This window comes from Micropterus dolomieu, linkage group LG09, assembly GCF_021292245.1.
Source record: "Micropterus dolomieu isolate WLL.071019.BEF.003 ecotype Adirondacks linkage group LG09, ASM2129224v1, whole genome shotgun sequence".
Classification (NCBI taxonomy): domain Eukaryota; kingdom Metazoa; phylum Chordata; class Actinopteri; order Centrarchiformes; family Centrarchidae; genus Micropterus; species Micropterus dolomieu.
In genome coordinates, this window is record NC_060158.1 from 15631906 (window position 1) to 15647419 (window position 15514).

At 39.5% G+C, this 15514-nt stretch overlaps 1 protein-coding gene across 4 annotated transcripts in view; it reads left to right on the plus strand.

Moving 5' to 3' along the window:
• ripor2 (RHO family interacting cell polarization regulator 2) overlaps positions 1–15514 on the plus strand; it is a 50673-nt gene that overhangs the window by 11889 nt on the left and 23270 nt on the right. For 3 of the 4 annotated variants that reach the window (XM_046059568.1, XM_046059571.1, XM_046059572.1), the window contains exons 2-6: positions 8129–8249; positions 11438–11593; positions 11857–11935; positions 12504–12527; positions 12984–13037. In XM_046059568.1, the coding sequence (XP_045915524.1) occupies positions 8155–8249; positions 11438–11593; positions 11857–11935; positions 12504–12527; positions 12984–13037 (408 nt within the window). In that variant the 5' untranslated portion in view covers positions 8129–8154. Of the gene's footprint in view, positions 1–5729; positions 5881–8128; positions 8250–11437; positions 11594–11856; positions 11936–12503; positions 12528–12983; positions 13038–15514 lie in introns of those variants that run through there. The other variant, XM_046059569.1, reaches the window with a different exon arrangement.

The following is a 15514-nucleotide window of genomic DNA, read 5'->3' on the forward strand; positions in this document are numbered from 1 at the left end:
TAATATGAGCATGCCAAATAGACTAAAGTAAAACTATCTTAGTTTCTTTAATAACAAGCCGATGTTCAGGTTCCTCGCACACTTTTTAATTTTTGACAGGATTACGTGAATAGAAAAAGGCAGAAAGAGACAATATTGCTTGTGTTGGCTCAGGGACGGTAGCCTGCAGCCATTTTTAGCCCAGTTCGAAGCTGCACCAGCAGTTACCCTCCTCACTGAACCACTTCACACAAACATGGACATGAATGTAGCAAGAGGGATAAGTGAGCAGCTTTCAGGCACGCGCTTGCAACCGGCAGGGTGTGTTGGAAAATGTCGGTCCATTTCCAGTCATATGTAGACAGTATATCACATCACTAATCACTTGGATCTTGTTCTGTTTCAACAGGAGCCTGATTGTTTGTATCTTGTAAACAGACTGCTGCATTTTTTAATACCCAAATATCCTGTCAAATCTCTCATTATCTCCTGGCTGCTTTATTCTTTAATTTCCTCCTATTTTTATCTGCACTCCCTGTCACATTAAACACAATGAAATAAAATTAGAAGGGACGGGACAATGAAAAGCAGCTTAGGGACGCTTTTGATGAAGTTGTGGACACATTTAAAGCAGCATCTGTAAAAGAGCTGAAAATAAAAAACGCCTTTTCCAAATGAAGGAATGGTGCTCGGCCCTGTAACACGAGGGCGTGTGTCCTACTTCTTGGCACTTGGCTCATAACTGTTGTTTTACGTAACACATTTCATCCCATTTTGTCTGCTGTTGCCATGGTGAAGCTAATTTATACAGGCATTAAGAATTAGGCTCCTGTTGTTAACATGCACTACAGGCTGATGCTGATTTTTACACATAAATACACACTCACGAATGGGCACATACACAAAGTCTTAGAGGATTATTTAAGAGGTGCGTGTGTGTGCATGTGTGTGCACGTGCAGCTGTTTTTGAGTTTGGCCGAAACTCCTGTATAAAAGAGGAGAGTTACATATACGCAATGAGCATCTCTTGCTGTGTCTTTGAAGTCTTTCTTTACACTAATATTCACATCAGTGTTTGTACACTGAACATAGAAATATTAGACACATTCCTGACACTGAGTTGCAGGTCTTGCACATGTTTTACATCAAAATACATTTGTATTAAAAAGTGACAAAGTAAGGATGAGAGTGGGAAGTACAGTGAGTGGAGAGAATGGAACAAATAGAAATAAAGGAAGAAGAAAGTGAGTCATGTCGTCATTGAAGAGAAGACGAGAGGTGACCTTGATGGGAGAAATGTTTGGAAAAAAACAATGAAACATCTGGGTACCCTGAATACAAACCTCCCCAAATGTGAGTAGAGATTTCAAAAGCAGTTGTTCTATGTGTTCAATTGGCTGTTTGAATCTGTGGCTATTGAAAGAGAGGGTGAAGTTGTGCGATGGTGCTGCTGTGTGTCCAGTGTCTTCCCAAGGAGCAGGAAGGCAACGTGACCAACGGAGGCAGCCAAAGGCGTTAGCAGCTCATTTTCGGGAGCCTTGCTAGCTTATTTACTTGTACTCCTACGGAAAGTAAACCGGGACAAAGTGTGTCACACAACAGTCTTTGTAAAATTGGTAAAACTCCATACAGCAAAGGGAAAATCGCAGTAGATTTTGTTAATCAACCTGCCATATTCTTTCACTGCGATTTAATTTTGTGAAATTGTGATTCCAACACTGATGGTGACTAAAGCCTTGTAGCGAGCCAGTTTCCCTCCAAAATATGACATTACATATAAAATATGAAATATGCACTGGTGTGTTCACTGTCGCTTCACCCTGTCTATACTTGTAAAGTATCCTCCGTGTCCGTGACTTGTAACGTCATAGTTAAAAACTCTGTTTCTCTGCAAAATGCTAAAATGAGTTTCCAAATATTCATCACAGAATTTCCCTCCAAATTCTTTAATGTGTTGATACGTCACCCAAGAAAAGACTTCCTCCAGCTCTGTTCACAATGCCTGCTGGAGAAAAATCACATAATAAAAAAGAAACAACACAGTTACACCACATTAAATAGTGGTCAGCCAGCAGTTAACATGCCAGTAGATTAGCTCGCTAGCTGTAGTGTTACCTCAGCTATTCCCATCAGTCATGTAAACCTGTTTGTGCAGGTTGTAGCGGTCTGTCAAGAGGTTCCTGTAGTCAACTCATCCAAGTTAGTGTTGGTCTCTTTCAAAACGATGGCTAGATGCCTCATTTCCTTCTTCTTTCCTCTTGTCCTCCCTTCTGATGCTATCTCATTCCTCATGCTCTTATCCAGTCTGTTCCTGGCCCACCAGCGCCCCCCTTTACAAACGTGTGTGTGTGTGTGTGTGTGTGTGTGTCATTTGTCTTCTTTTGCCAAGCCACAGCTCAGCATACTGATCAATCTAATGCTCACATATTCCACAAAGAAACACTCTCACACACCTCGTCGAGGGCATTTAAGGCTGTTAGCGTGAGAGCGCCAAAGAAGAAAGACCTGTGAATGGACTGACTGGCAGCTGTATTCAACATGGGTAAAGGCTGGCACCAAACCAGAACACACTGCGAGTTGGCATTGTTGTTCTTGTCCTGAAAGCCTCTTTAGATGAGATGAGCGGTGACACAAAGAGGTGCAGAGGAAAGGTTTTTATGATTCAGTGGTTGAACTTTGCTCTTTGTGATGGTGTGTGTGTGTGTGTGTGTGTGTGTGTCTTTATACGTGGGAAACATTAATTCAAATGAGTTTGTTTTGTAGGGGCTTGGTGAGGCTGGGAAAGGTTTTGGGAAAATCCAGAAGCCTGGATGTGAGTGTGAACTTTTAGCATACAACTCATTAGTAGTCGACCAATATGGGTTTTTCAATGGCCAATGCTGATATTTAGAGAGCATGGTTGCCGATGGCTGATATATAATGCCGATATCAAAACAAAGAAATGTGTATAATTTCAACAATTAAAGATGGAGTTTTTATGAATTAATGAGAAAGAATAATATATTGGGTTATGCTGTAGATTTCAGAATGTGACTGGTGTTTAAGGGAGTGTGGGTTACAGTTTGTGAGGAGCGACGTCATTAAACTGTATTTTTCTCTACAGTATAATAATATGTTTTTAACAATGGCCAGTAATGGTTTTAGATTAGACTTGCTGTCATTTAGGATTTATCGATTTATCTGCAGATTTTTGGTTGATCTTTTTGTCTATAAAATGTCAGGAGATGTCCATCACCATCTCCCGGGGCCCAATGTGACAACTTATAAAATGCCTTTTTTCTAAAACCCAAATATATTCAGTTTCTTATATGATCCTCCCATTTGAAAAGCTGGAAACAGATGTTTGACACTTGCTTGAAAAAAGAATGAAAACTAAGTTAAGCTGTTTTGCAAGAAACAAAGAGCTGATGTTAAAACACAGGTATTGGCTTCATTACTGAGGGACAGATGATTATGTTTTTATAAAGTACCACATTTATTCAGCAGTGGGTGGGCAAGTCCCTGATAAATTAATGTAGTACAAACACTGAGTTAATTTCATACAGTCAACATTAGATTTTTTTTAGTGAACACACTGTGTAACTGTGAGATAAATATGAAGTTTTTTCCTTGTTTGAATTGTGTGAGTGCTGTTGTTTCACATCTGTGTATTCTCTGATGACAGTAAGTCGTACTTCCAAAACTACCTGTTTGTACCACCTGGTATCATTGTGTACAGTGTTCACGTCTTCTCACCGTATCATTTTGCTTCATCTAAATCTACAGGAAATCTTCAGGAAATGTCTGAAGTGCAGTGTCTAGCCTGTTCGGTTCTACCCAGAGAGCATTAGGTAACAAAATGTACCAACATTTGCCACCCACTGCTCTTATTTTAGGAGAGTGAGTCAGAAAGTCAGAGAGACAAACATGGCAAGGCTGAAAACTGTGCTTTTAAACATCCAAACAGACCAAAATGGACCAAAATGCTTCAGAGCATTAGGGAAAATTACTGCTAACCTGTAAAGTATTTTACCTGCTGCCAATTCTGAATATTACTGATTGTCTTTTTGCATTTTTTGTTCTCTAAATGAATAATTCTGAGCAAGTTTTAAATAAAACTAACAAAATTAGTTAATAAGTCATTCAAGGTCTGTCGAAGCTGCCTTTAAACGTCTCCAAAACCTCCACACTCACTCATCTAATTTGACATACTGTATGTAGAAATAGAAAGCACATGGTGTTTTAACTAGCAGCTGGACTACAGCTTAGAGATATACTGGTCATCAACAGCTGGCTTAGCCATGGTGACTGTACATAGCAGTGCTCAAGTCTCTGTACAACAGGGGTAATTCCTGAATTTATGCTTATCACTTAAACCACTGTCTTCTTATGGTATAGGCTACCTGCCATCCCCCCACCTCACTTCCTATCCCTGCTCCAAGCTAACATGTCCCACAGAATATGTTTTAATTTTAAATAGTTCTTAGGCTACCTGGGGACAGCAGAACAAGCTGAAAATGTGTCTGACATATTATCAACATATGAAGGCGTTCTGACGAATAGTACACATCCAGCAGATTAGGGGCAACACTCACTCATTTGGAGTCATATTTCTGGTCACCCAATGAATGTAAGTCCAATATTCACTCTCTTTTAGCTCTGTTTTGGGCCTCTACCAACTCTTAAAGAAAATGTCTGGCTCTTTAGCTGTGATATGCTTCTTTACGTTCAACAACTACTTTTAAACTCATATCTTTCTCACAACCTTAAACAAATGAAGCAAACAACTGATAATTGTTGCTTTAAAGCCTGCATAAATCTACCACCATCTGCTAGTGAACAGATAGAAATAAAGTAACGCCAGTGTGAAGATAAATACAAAATCATGAGTAAAATAATGACATACAAAAGAAAGAGAGTGGGGGAAAAACAAACAAATAACAATTCATTACCCAGCTCTACTCCAGGCCCTTACCTTAGATTATGTTTATTTTTTTTCCTGACTAAGAATGAAAAATAAAATAAATAATCTGTCTTTGTAAAACATCTGGTGATGTCTTGGTTAACTGTTGTCAACTTTTGGTGTTACCCCACTTTGCATTAGAAGCATCCAAAACCAAAACATTTTGTAGAGGTGGAGATAATTCTCTGTAGGACCATCACATCACTGCAAATGACAGGTGTCACATTGCACATAGTAATTTAATCCATTGTTAATAAAAAAAAAAATTAAGCAGTTTCACCTGTATCACCTGCTGCTAGCTGCGATTAGCCTACAATTCAAAACTAAATCTAAAGAATGTTATATATTTTTTCATAGATAAACTACCAGTTTGTAGAACCAAACAAGATATATTTTTGGATACGTAACCAATCAAACTAGACCATTTTGATCCGAGCCAAAACATCCATCTGGCTATTGGTCCTGATTATTCATTTACTGAGTCACAGCCATCAGGGTCCCCAGTGTTAAAGTGAGCTAGCTGCTATTAATAGCCTGAACAGTATCAGTCTCATCAGCCTATTGTCCCCCCCACCGCAAAACAAGGCACTAGTCTTTCCTTGGGCCCCGTGCCGGGTCTTTTTGTGGCTCTCTCTTTCACGCAGACCAAAGGAAGGGATATCAGATTGCTCAACCGCTCTGTGTGTGTTTGTGTGCACATGCTTGCATTTGTATGACGTGATGAGCCCTGCCCCCCACATAGCGTCTGTCCTCTGGAGACAGAAAGATAGATGATCTGTAGAAAAACAAACCCTATATAAACACCGGACCCCACAAATAGAGTAAAACACATAAACAGACCAAAAAAAGAAGAAGCATTTCTTCGTTTGGCGAAGTTGTTTAACTGGTAACGCTGCGGGACGGTTTATCTCATCTGTGTGAGGAAGAGAAGCAGACACAGAGGAGAGCTGAATACTGAGGCGAGTTTAATTTGATTTGACAAATCTGTCTCTCTACATTTCTCTCTCCTCCAGGCATTTCTGTGTTCGCCATACTTTTTCCTTTAGCTCAGTTGTAAATGTGATACAGATTAACAAGACAGAAATGACACTTCCTCACTACAGTGTTTACAGTCATCACACTATTAACATTGAGGTCAGCGTGTTGGTACAGCTGAAGTTTCTCTCCATTCAGAATTTCCATCCGTACATTTGATTAATGCGTACTTGGATTCGTTAGATTTTGTGGATTTGGTGTGCATGTGTTTAGTGTCAAAAGCTCTGTATCGTTTCCACTCTACATTCAAACTGTGTACTAGTCTACTAATAATGTATGCTAACTATCCACTAATATTTAGAGTAAATGTAAATTTCAATATTGGTTAACCTTTTTTTCAATTAATCAAAAATGTCAGAAATTATGATTGAAATATATTTAATTTAAATTATTTAAAACAGTGAAAAGTAGCAACCCGTTTGAGAAGTTCCACTAAAATTTGGGGTACTGTATTTTGTAGCTTGTATAAAAGAAATCTACATACTTTATGATTTTAATCCATCAGTAATCAGCTTATCATTTCAACTTTAGAATGCCACTTTTAATTAAATTTTACAAAGAAGAAAAACAGTGTTGAAACATTTGCTTCATCTTGCCACCATTCTCAAATGATTTCCGTTTTTTGGAGTTGTGACCAGCTCCTCTATTTCCCTTGTGCATTCAAACATTTTTTGGCATGCATTCTGACAACTTTAAGTATACTTCATTTTTACTTTTTCAGTGTGAACACACTGCTCTTTAACCTGCTAAGAATTAGTTTGTATTATGGATTTGGGACACCGTGTAACTGAGCAACACTGAATCTATGTGAGCTATGACACGGACCTCCATGTGAATCAGTGGTTATAACTAAAATGAGGATTTCACTTTATGGAAATAGATCTTATTTATACAGTACTTTATTTTCATTTCTATATTTTTTACTTTTATGGTAAAAGAACTTGACTTTGCTAAACTGAGAGCGAAATGAGCAACACAGATTTTGTTACCTCAACTCAATGAGTTTGTTGATGCATGTTTTTTCATAAATTTAAAATCTATGTAGGTCATTGCACCAAACTCCTTGGAACCTTTTATCTGGAGGTTACTGTGGCACTATAGACAGAGAGTTAACAGCTTGCTGTGACTCAATAAATGTACTGATAGTGGATAGAGATGTTTTTTGTCAATGTAATTATAAATTTCAGTATTTAATATTGATAGGTCATGTGAGGTAAATGCAACACTTGATCTCATTATTGGACCAAATACTGCAGCAGATTGGTGCATCTCTTCTTGTCTGTCATTAAACGGATTTAAATACCAGCTACTGAACCACCCATTAAGTTTAAATGCTAACCTGCCACCTGACCAGCACCATGATCTGGAAAAAATCTCAACATGCTAGATGAAACTGTGATTCAGTTATCTCAGTGGGTTCTTCCCTCTGGGCACTTTATCTCTGCTACATAATTTTCTGACAGCTATACGTGGACGTTTCTTTGTCTATTTTCAGCTTGTTCCCCAAGTGCCCATGTGAGTCTTTCCATATCTCCAGCTGGAAATCTGACCGGCTACTGTTGCTAAATAAAGACACAGTGATAAAATATGTCTTAACTATAGAACTCAGTCTGGTTCTCCTGGAATTTACTACACAAAGTAGATTTCTAGGAGGCAAACATGGCTTTTAAAGCATGTAGCAGATCTGTGGTCCAATCCTCACAAAGTATGTTCTGGCTTCTGCTTGCACTATATATAGCTTTTAAACAATTGTCAGTCATTTTTAAAGAAGTCTACCTCTTAGTTCAGGTACACAACACACTTAACGGAAAGTGACGAGAGGCGTGTTTTGTGACACCTGCCCGAGGAAGGAAAACATGTAACAGTAACTGTTGAGGTATGTTGCGTGATAAGTAGGCCAGAGGAGTTGAGACATGTCAGCGCAGGCTCTGAATGCTGCTTGTCCACATCACATGTGGAAGGCTTCACCAACGGGGCCTACTTTGTTTTGCATTGTAAAATGCTCTCTGCACTCCTTTCTGTTCACGTGGTTTGAGTGTTAAATTAGTTCAAAAGATGCTTTTGTTGTACCCATGATCTATGACTGACCCTGATTCGGAATCCTTCACTTGGTGTCCAAATATTACCAGTGGATTCGTATGTAATGGATCTGTACGTCTTTCATTTCTCCAGGCGTGTCGTCCCGCATCCCAGAGATCATGGCGGCCGGCACCCACTCCCCCGGAGGTCCCAATGGCATAATCCGGAGTCAGTCCTTCGCCGGCTTTAGCACGCTACAGGAGCGACGCTCTCGGTAAGCAGAAATCTTTAAAACTGTTTTCTCTGTGGTTAGCTGATGTTACTTATTTCTGAAATGACAATTGAGGTCAGAGTGTGATTGAACGAATATATTCTAAAAAAACTGCAGCAAATTGATTTTCCACAGCCAAGTTTAAAGTACCATATCCTCAGGAACTGCGTGACTTGGAGGGAAAGCGTTTTAGAAAATAGATAAAGCATTAAAGAGTTGTTTAATCATTATGGTATTCTTACCAAGTGGTATTCCGCCGATTTAGTTTTTATGTTTGCAGGTGAGAGACACTTTAAAATCAAAGTAGAAGAATTGTCCCCAAAATTTACTGGTTTCTAGATTTTCCCACATTATGCAACTTGATAGTGTTTTTCATTAGTTTTTTTCAAGATTCATTACACCATAAATATGCTGTATTATTTGCTGTTTTGCATGCATGTTAAATAAGAACACCAGCATCAGCTGTTCTGTTCATTTCATCAGCTGTTCTTTTCATGTAATCAACTGACCTGTAGGGCTAAGAACAGCGAGACAAATGACGCTTTCTTTAGGGAATTCTTACATCATTCTTACATAACTTGTCACTTGTCCTCAGATGTGACATGTGAAATCTTCTTGTGTAAAGCGGCAAACATAGTCATTTCGATGGCATTCATTCACTGCTGTTCGTAGTACCTGGTGAATCGATGGAAAATCACTGACTTTGTAGGAGAGATATTGATGGGTAACGTCCTATTTGCTTGCCACTTTGGTGTTTTTTTTCAAAGGTTTTTGTAAAATTGCCCTTTCAGAAATCCCTCACTGTAACCAGACCTGGATTCAAGCAGAATCACTTGTTCTTTTCATATTAGATTAGGAATCCAAAATCAGAAAATGGAAAAAAAATATTTGTTATGTTGTTAGTCATTTATGAACACAACACAAAAATAGTAATTGCTTCCTTTTCATGCTTTGGTACTATTTTTCCAAAATGTAAACAAATGTAAAATGGGACTCACTGTATCCATGGCAACATTATACTTCTCTCTCTTGTAAACGTTTATCTGTTCACACAAGTGTAGACTTTTAACCATCGTTCTGCGAGCCACAGCAAGTCTCAAGATCCCGTAAAACTGAATTCTTAAGGGGTGATCTACACTCTATTGCACAACCACCCAGCTAAACTCAGCCTTCTGATAATTGTTTCATTCATAGCCAGGCGCTAGCTATAAGAATTTTGAGATTGATAAAGTTCTTGAGAGATAAGAGTTTTATCTGTGTTCTTTCCTCTTTGAGTCATCTGTGACTGCTCTCACCCCCATCACCAAGACAAAGCACTCTTAACACTTGCATCCCAGAAATATCTCTCATGATCTTAGACTCTCGGCTGTCGGCATCTGGTTCTCTTGTGCAGCCCTGGTCCTGCTGAGAGAACCTATTTGAAGACTGATCCCCCTCTTTTCTCTCCGCTCAGACAGTGAATGGGGTAATTGGTTGGAATGAGTCGGGTGTGTGGGCGACTGACAGCGACTGACAAGTTACCATTCTGATAATGAGCGAGGTGGAAAGCTACAGAGATGTGGCTTCTGAGGCCACTGGAGTGTGTTAGCGTGTGTGTGTGGCTGTGTGTGTGTGGCGATGTGTTGGTGATATTGAGTGAGGACCTTCCCTTCCTTTGTCTACCCATGTGCATGTTTTGTGTGCATTTACGCAAGCATGTGTTCTGCAGACTTTGCAGATTGTGTGCCAGCGTGCAAATTCACATTTATAAGTCAGAATTAAATTGTGTTAGCATCTCTGAATATGTGTGCTTCTGCATTTCTGTGTGTGTCTCTGCCAAGAGAGAGACTGTTCTACACTGCAGCTTGCGTGACCCCAAGGCTACGCAGCGCTCTTTTTCAGCGGTGCCCTACATTTGTGGCAGATTAGCTTAACTTGTGCTGCTTTCAAGGGCACGCGGAAAGATGTGGCACGTTCCAACTTGTCGAGCGCTGGAATTAGTTGTCGCCTAATGTCGTCCCTGAGATGACTCTGGGAGTCGTTTCATTAAATCTAGTGAAATGTCATATGTCAGCTAAATCTGTAATGTTTTAAAAGCTGAAATGTGCCTGAGTGGGTAAGATGAGCGTGAGCTAAAATGGGTTGATGTGAGGAAAGACAGACTGATAAAATGGTGCTGAAACCATTAATGGATCTCAATCAACATTTTTCAGAATAATGTTTGTGATTTATCAAGCAAAAATTCCAAACATTTTATTTAGCTTCTGAAATGTGATGGTGGACTACTTTTCTCTGTTTTATATGATGAAAAAATTGATAGTTTTTGAGTTCAGACAAATCAACGCATATGAGGACATCACCTTTACATATATATCAATTAAGGAACTCTGTTTAAGTCTGTCCACATTTATTGGCTATCCCTTTTAAGTCAGTCACACTGCTGCCAGTAGACTGGAGGACTGTGGGGAAGAGAGTGAAGAACACTTGAATGTCATTGATTGAAGTGAGTGTGATTGTGCCTCAGTGTGTGTTTGTAAGTTCCCTCTAGCAGGAGATAAATGGCAGCCTTACACAGGTCAAACACAGAAAGGGGGGGGGGGAAGCACATGTTTGCATGTGTGCGCAGTTGTTATTTAGCACATCCCCTGTGATCGATGAAGAGGTTCACCACTTAGGTTTTGCTGTGGGTTTATTTATGTATGTTTGACAGGTTTTTGCTGACGTTGTTTGAATAACATGTATGCTATATGTGTCAGTCCTATATGAGCCCCCCCCCCTTCCCCCACTTTGGAGGATGTAAACAGGAAGTATGATGTTGCCATAGAGTTACTTAGTTAGCCATGGGCTCCAACGTGTCTTTGTTTATTTACATTTTGGCAAATTGGCACCATTAAAAGTATGCTGAATTAGCTATAAGCAGTTCCTTTTTGCACTGTATACATGGCTTTACAGATAACTATCACTGGATTACTTTGATTCTGAAGAACTTGATGATTCTCAGACAAGTTTTGCAGTTATAAGCAGATTTTTCCCATGATTTCTAAGTGGATTTTTTTGAATTATTTTATTATTTTGAATCGCAGTATGAAAATGTTCTAATTTTTAACGTAATTGCCCAGAAGACTATAAGAAAGTTTATGTTGCAGGTGTCCTCTGTTGCACTAACTAATGTGTTTGTGTTTGTTGTTTTGTGTTTGTGTGTGTGTGTGTAGGTGTAACTCTTTCATGGGGAACTCGGCGGTGCAGAAGAAGCCTCAGTCCAAGCCAAAGAAGCCTCACCTTTCAGGACACAAGGGAGGCAGCAGCTCCAGAGAGCCGCAGCCCAAAAGATTGGAAGAGGTTTACACTGCACTCAAACAAGGCCTGGAGTGAGTAACCCGTACAGTGATGTGCTCTTATACCAAATGTTCCAGACTAACCATTTCATATAGATGGCTATAGATACATCAGTGAATAAACGGTTCAGTCCATTAATGTTAGTAATGTTTTCTTTTTAATGTGTACATTTTATTTTAGCCCATTGTGGTGTGCATGCAATGCAGAATGCTATGACTGTTGCCGCAGTAATGTTTTATTCAAGTTGTATCTTTTTGGAGTTGTATAGAACGTATTTTCCTTGTTTGTCCGGTAGTGAGTATCTTGAAGTTCATCAGACAGAGCTGGACAAACTCACATCTCTGATGAAGGACATGAAGAGGAACTCTCGCCTGGTGAGAAGCTACTGTACATCAATTTACATATGGGCAGCAGTTTAGTCCTGCCTCATCGACATCTTCAAGGAATAGTCTGACATTTTAGGAATTATACTTAAACTATTTATTTAAAGGCCATTTTTCATAGAAATGTAATGTTAATAACTGTTCCTAGAATCTGGAATCTGGATTGAAAATCAATGTTGGTTTTATCATGTATGTTTCAATACCTATTGCCCTTGTATCTCTCAAATGTCTGAGTGAGGAGCAATAACAAACGTTTTGGCAGCTGGGATCACTTTTCAGATCTCAGCTCGGTTTCCTTTTTTTATTTTTATAATAATAAAAATCAACTTTGGCGTCAAGAATCCACACACGGCTAACACATATTTAGATTTCTTACAGTGCACACACACAAACACTGTACACATGCAGAGTCAAGGCTTCCACTAGAAAGGGTGTTTAAGAGGATCTTTTTTTGATGCCAGACAACTGTAGTCTGCTTCAGATTACTTAAGCAGCCTCAGCTGTGCTGTCCTTCTGTACTAACTTTTTTGTGTCTGTGTGTGTTCGTTTTTTTCTCTAGGGAGTGCTGTACGATCTTGACAAGGTGAGTTGATGGAGGGGAGGGTCTACTGTAACAATCGTGCCACATTTGTGTTGTGGTTTTGATGTAAAAAAAAAAAAAGAGTTGAAGGAGGGAGAAAAAACGGCTACAGGCAGAAGAAAAGAGGGAGGGAGGACAGAGTGGAGGAGTGAGGCGCTGAAGGGATTGAGGAATAATGCAGGAAAAAGGATGAGAGAGAAAATGTGTGATGGGATGGGAGAGACAGCTTCAAGGGATCAGCTGTGAGATATTTGTATATAAAAACACATCATTTAGCTAAACATTTTCGCCAACGTGTTACATACATTTGTTGACATGTAAGCTCAGGCTTGCAAACTGTGCCTCATTATCTCATGTAGTATGGACATTCAAATCATTATGTTTGCAGCTTTAAACCATATTTAGCTATGTTCTCATAGGCACTAGTAAATTATTCTGCTATGTCTGTCTTTTTTTCAGCAAATTAAAACCATTGAGAGATATATGAGACGTCTGGAGTTTCACATGAGCAAGGTAAGAACTGATGTGATGGATTAATATCAGCCAGTGCTTTTTTGCACCGCCACCTCTTTTACAGCAATATTTTGACATATTGGTAAACATGCTTATTTGCTTTCCTCCCGAAAGTGTTATGATGAGATTGTTAATGCTCTCATATCTGTCCGATTTCTATGAAGTTATAGCCAACAGCCGGTTGGCTAAGCATGACTTGGCAAGACTGGATGATGCAACTAGTGTGGCTCTGTCTGTAAGCAACAAGATCCACATACCAGTCACTGTTAAGCTTACTAAATTAAAATGTTACATTTTGTTTATTTAGCCTCTACAAAAACTGAAAAATGGCTACTTTTTGGCTGAGCAGTGAGTAACAGAGCCACGTTCACCAGGTGTACACCAGGTGATTAGCTTAGCATCAACACCGGAAACCGGGGTAACTGTGGCTAGCTCTGGCTCTGCAAAGGTAAACAAAAAAAGTTTGCATACCAGCACCTCCTAAAGATGTTTGTTTTTCTTCACAAATTTAACTAACAAGATATACGGTGTTAATGCGTGATCTTTAAATATGCTGTTAGGTGTATTCTGTTACCTTTTTAGACGGAGCCAGGCTAGCTAGCTAGCTAACCATCTGTTGGCAAGAAACCAAAAGAAGCGCATTTCCCAACATATTGGATCATTTCTTCAAGTTATAATTCTCATAAACATGCTTTAATTTTGCCCACCTACAAGTTTTCTGGAATTTTCTCACTGCCTGCTGGTTTCATCTTGAGGTTTTTTTATTAAGGAGTAAAGTGCAGTTTTATGCCACGGTCTGCTGATTTTGCCAAATTGGCTTAGAAAGGGTTTTGCTGACAGATTAGGGTGGTATTCCTGCTCTTCTCTGGTTTCATATGTTGATATGTTTTAGGGATATTTCCAGCTGTTTTAATGGTTGAGGCAAAAGGTTACCAGGTAGGGAAACATTTTTCCCCTATATCCTCCTTTGTAGTCTCCTCCCTGGTTGCCAGTTGGGGACATTAATCCCCAGGTCAGGTCTCGCAGCTCTGTGACTCTTCTTCCATATCCCCTTTTCAGTCCTGTAATGGTGTCCCTCACTGTGCATCAAATCAGACGTGACAGCAAGCAGTCAGAGTACACACACCCAAACAACAGCGCAGCGCCAAAGGTAACCATGGTTACCCGAAAACGGAGCCTTTGAAGTCCTGAGGAGGACAGAGGAGCCAGCTATTGGCTGACCTTAACCCTTTATGTTCACATGCATGCTGTTGGACAATAAAAAATCACCTTCGGATGTCCATAAACAAACACATGTACGGAACAATACGGCAGAAGACAAAGAGATGGTCATTGGGCAGATACGTTTCTGAAGGGTTCAAGGCAACAGTGAATCTGGGTCAGGGCAGTTAGTACAGTGAGGAGTGATTGGCAAATGAAAAGGGGAGATGGAGGGAACATAAATGATGAGTGATTAGAAAAAAAGCTGAGGTTATTTTAGTAAATACATCTGCCTTCATACTCCACTTTGACTCTGGTTACAAAGGAAAAACAGATTCAACGCTTGTTCAGTCTTGTGAGGTTGTCACAGGATGCAGTTTAAACAAACACAAACTAAGAGCCTTTCTACTTAGCATCCAACATTATTCTGAACCTCTTCTGTTCTTTCAGGCTCTGTACAAAAATAGATTTGAAATGGCGAAGGAGTAACTGATTTATTTCGTCAGGCAGGTAAAAAGCCTAAAAAGACAAAGCGTAACTAAAAAGCAAATTAAATCTAGCACTCCCTGTGCTCTTTCATTCTAAATATATACACCAGTGCTCCTTCGCTAAACTTTGTCTTTTCATTGACTGTAGATAAAATAGTTTAAATACATTCTTAAGGCTTTCTATTAATCGTTGACTGAATATTTGACATTATTTGAAACTCAGTTTCTAGTTTTCCCCCTGACATTACTCTGCAAACGCGGAATAACTGTAATCTGACTGCAAGAAGTTGTTCGATAGTGTAGCACTTCATGTCCTGGCTCTTTCTAACAGAAGCATGATACTCTGAAAATGTTGGATGCAACTTAATGTTTTTATTGTCAACCTGTCCTTATGCAACATCAGTTTTATAAGATTTGTGGAAATGTTTCAATAAAGTTTTCTTCATTCATCAATATTGATATGAAGTGAATTGTAATGTTAAAAAGGGACGAGAGGGAAATGCATGCTGGACTTATGAATAAAACTAATGCCATGAAAAGTCAACACACGCACACACACACTCGCGCTCACAGGACAGGCCCATTTTCTAAACCTCAGCATCAGCAGATAGCTACTGAGTGAGATCAATTGTTGAGTGTCCAGCTAAGAGAATCAGCCAACCACAAAAGCATTGAGGTCAGGAAATGTAATGACACACACACACACACACACACACACACACACACACACACACACACACACACACACACACACACACACACACACACACACACACACACACAGAGCGC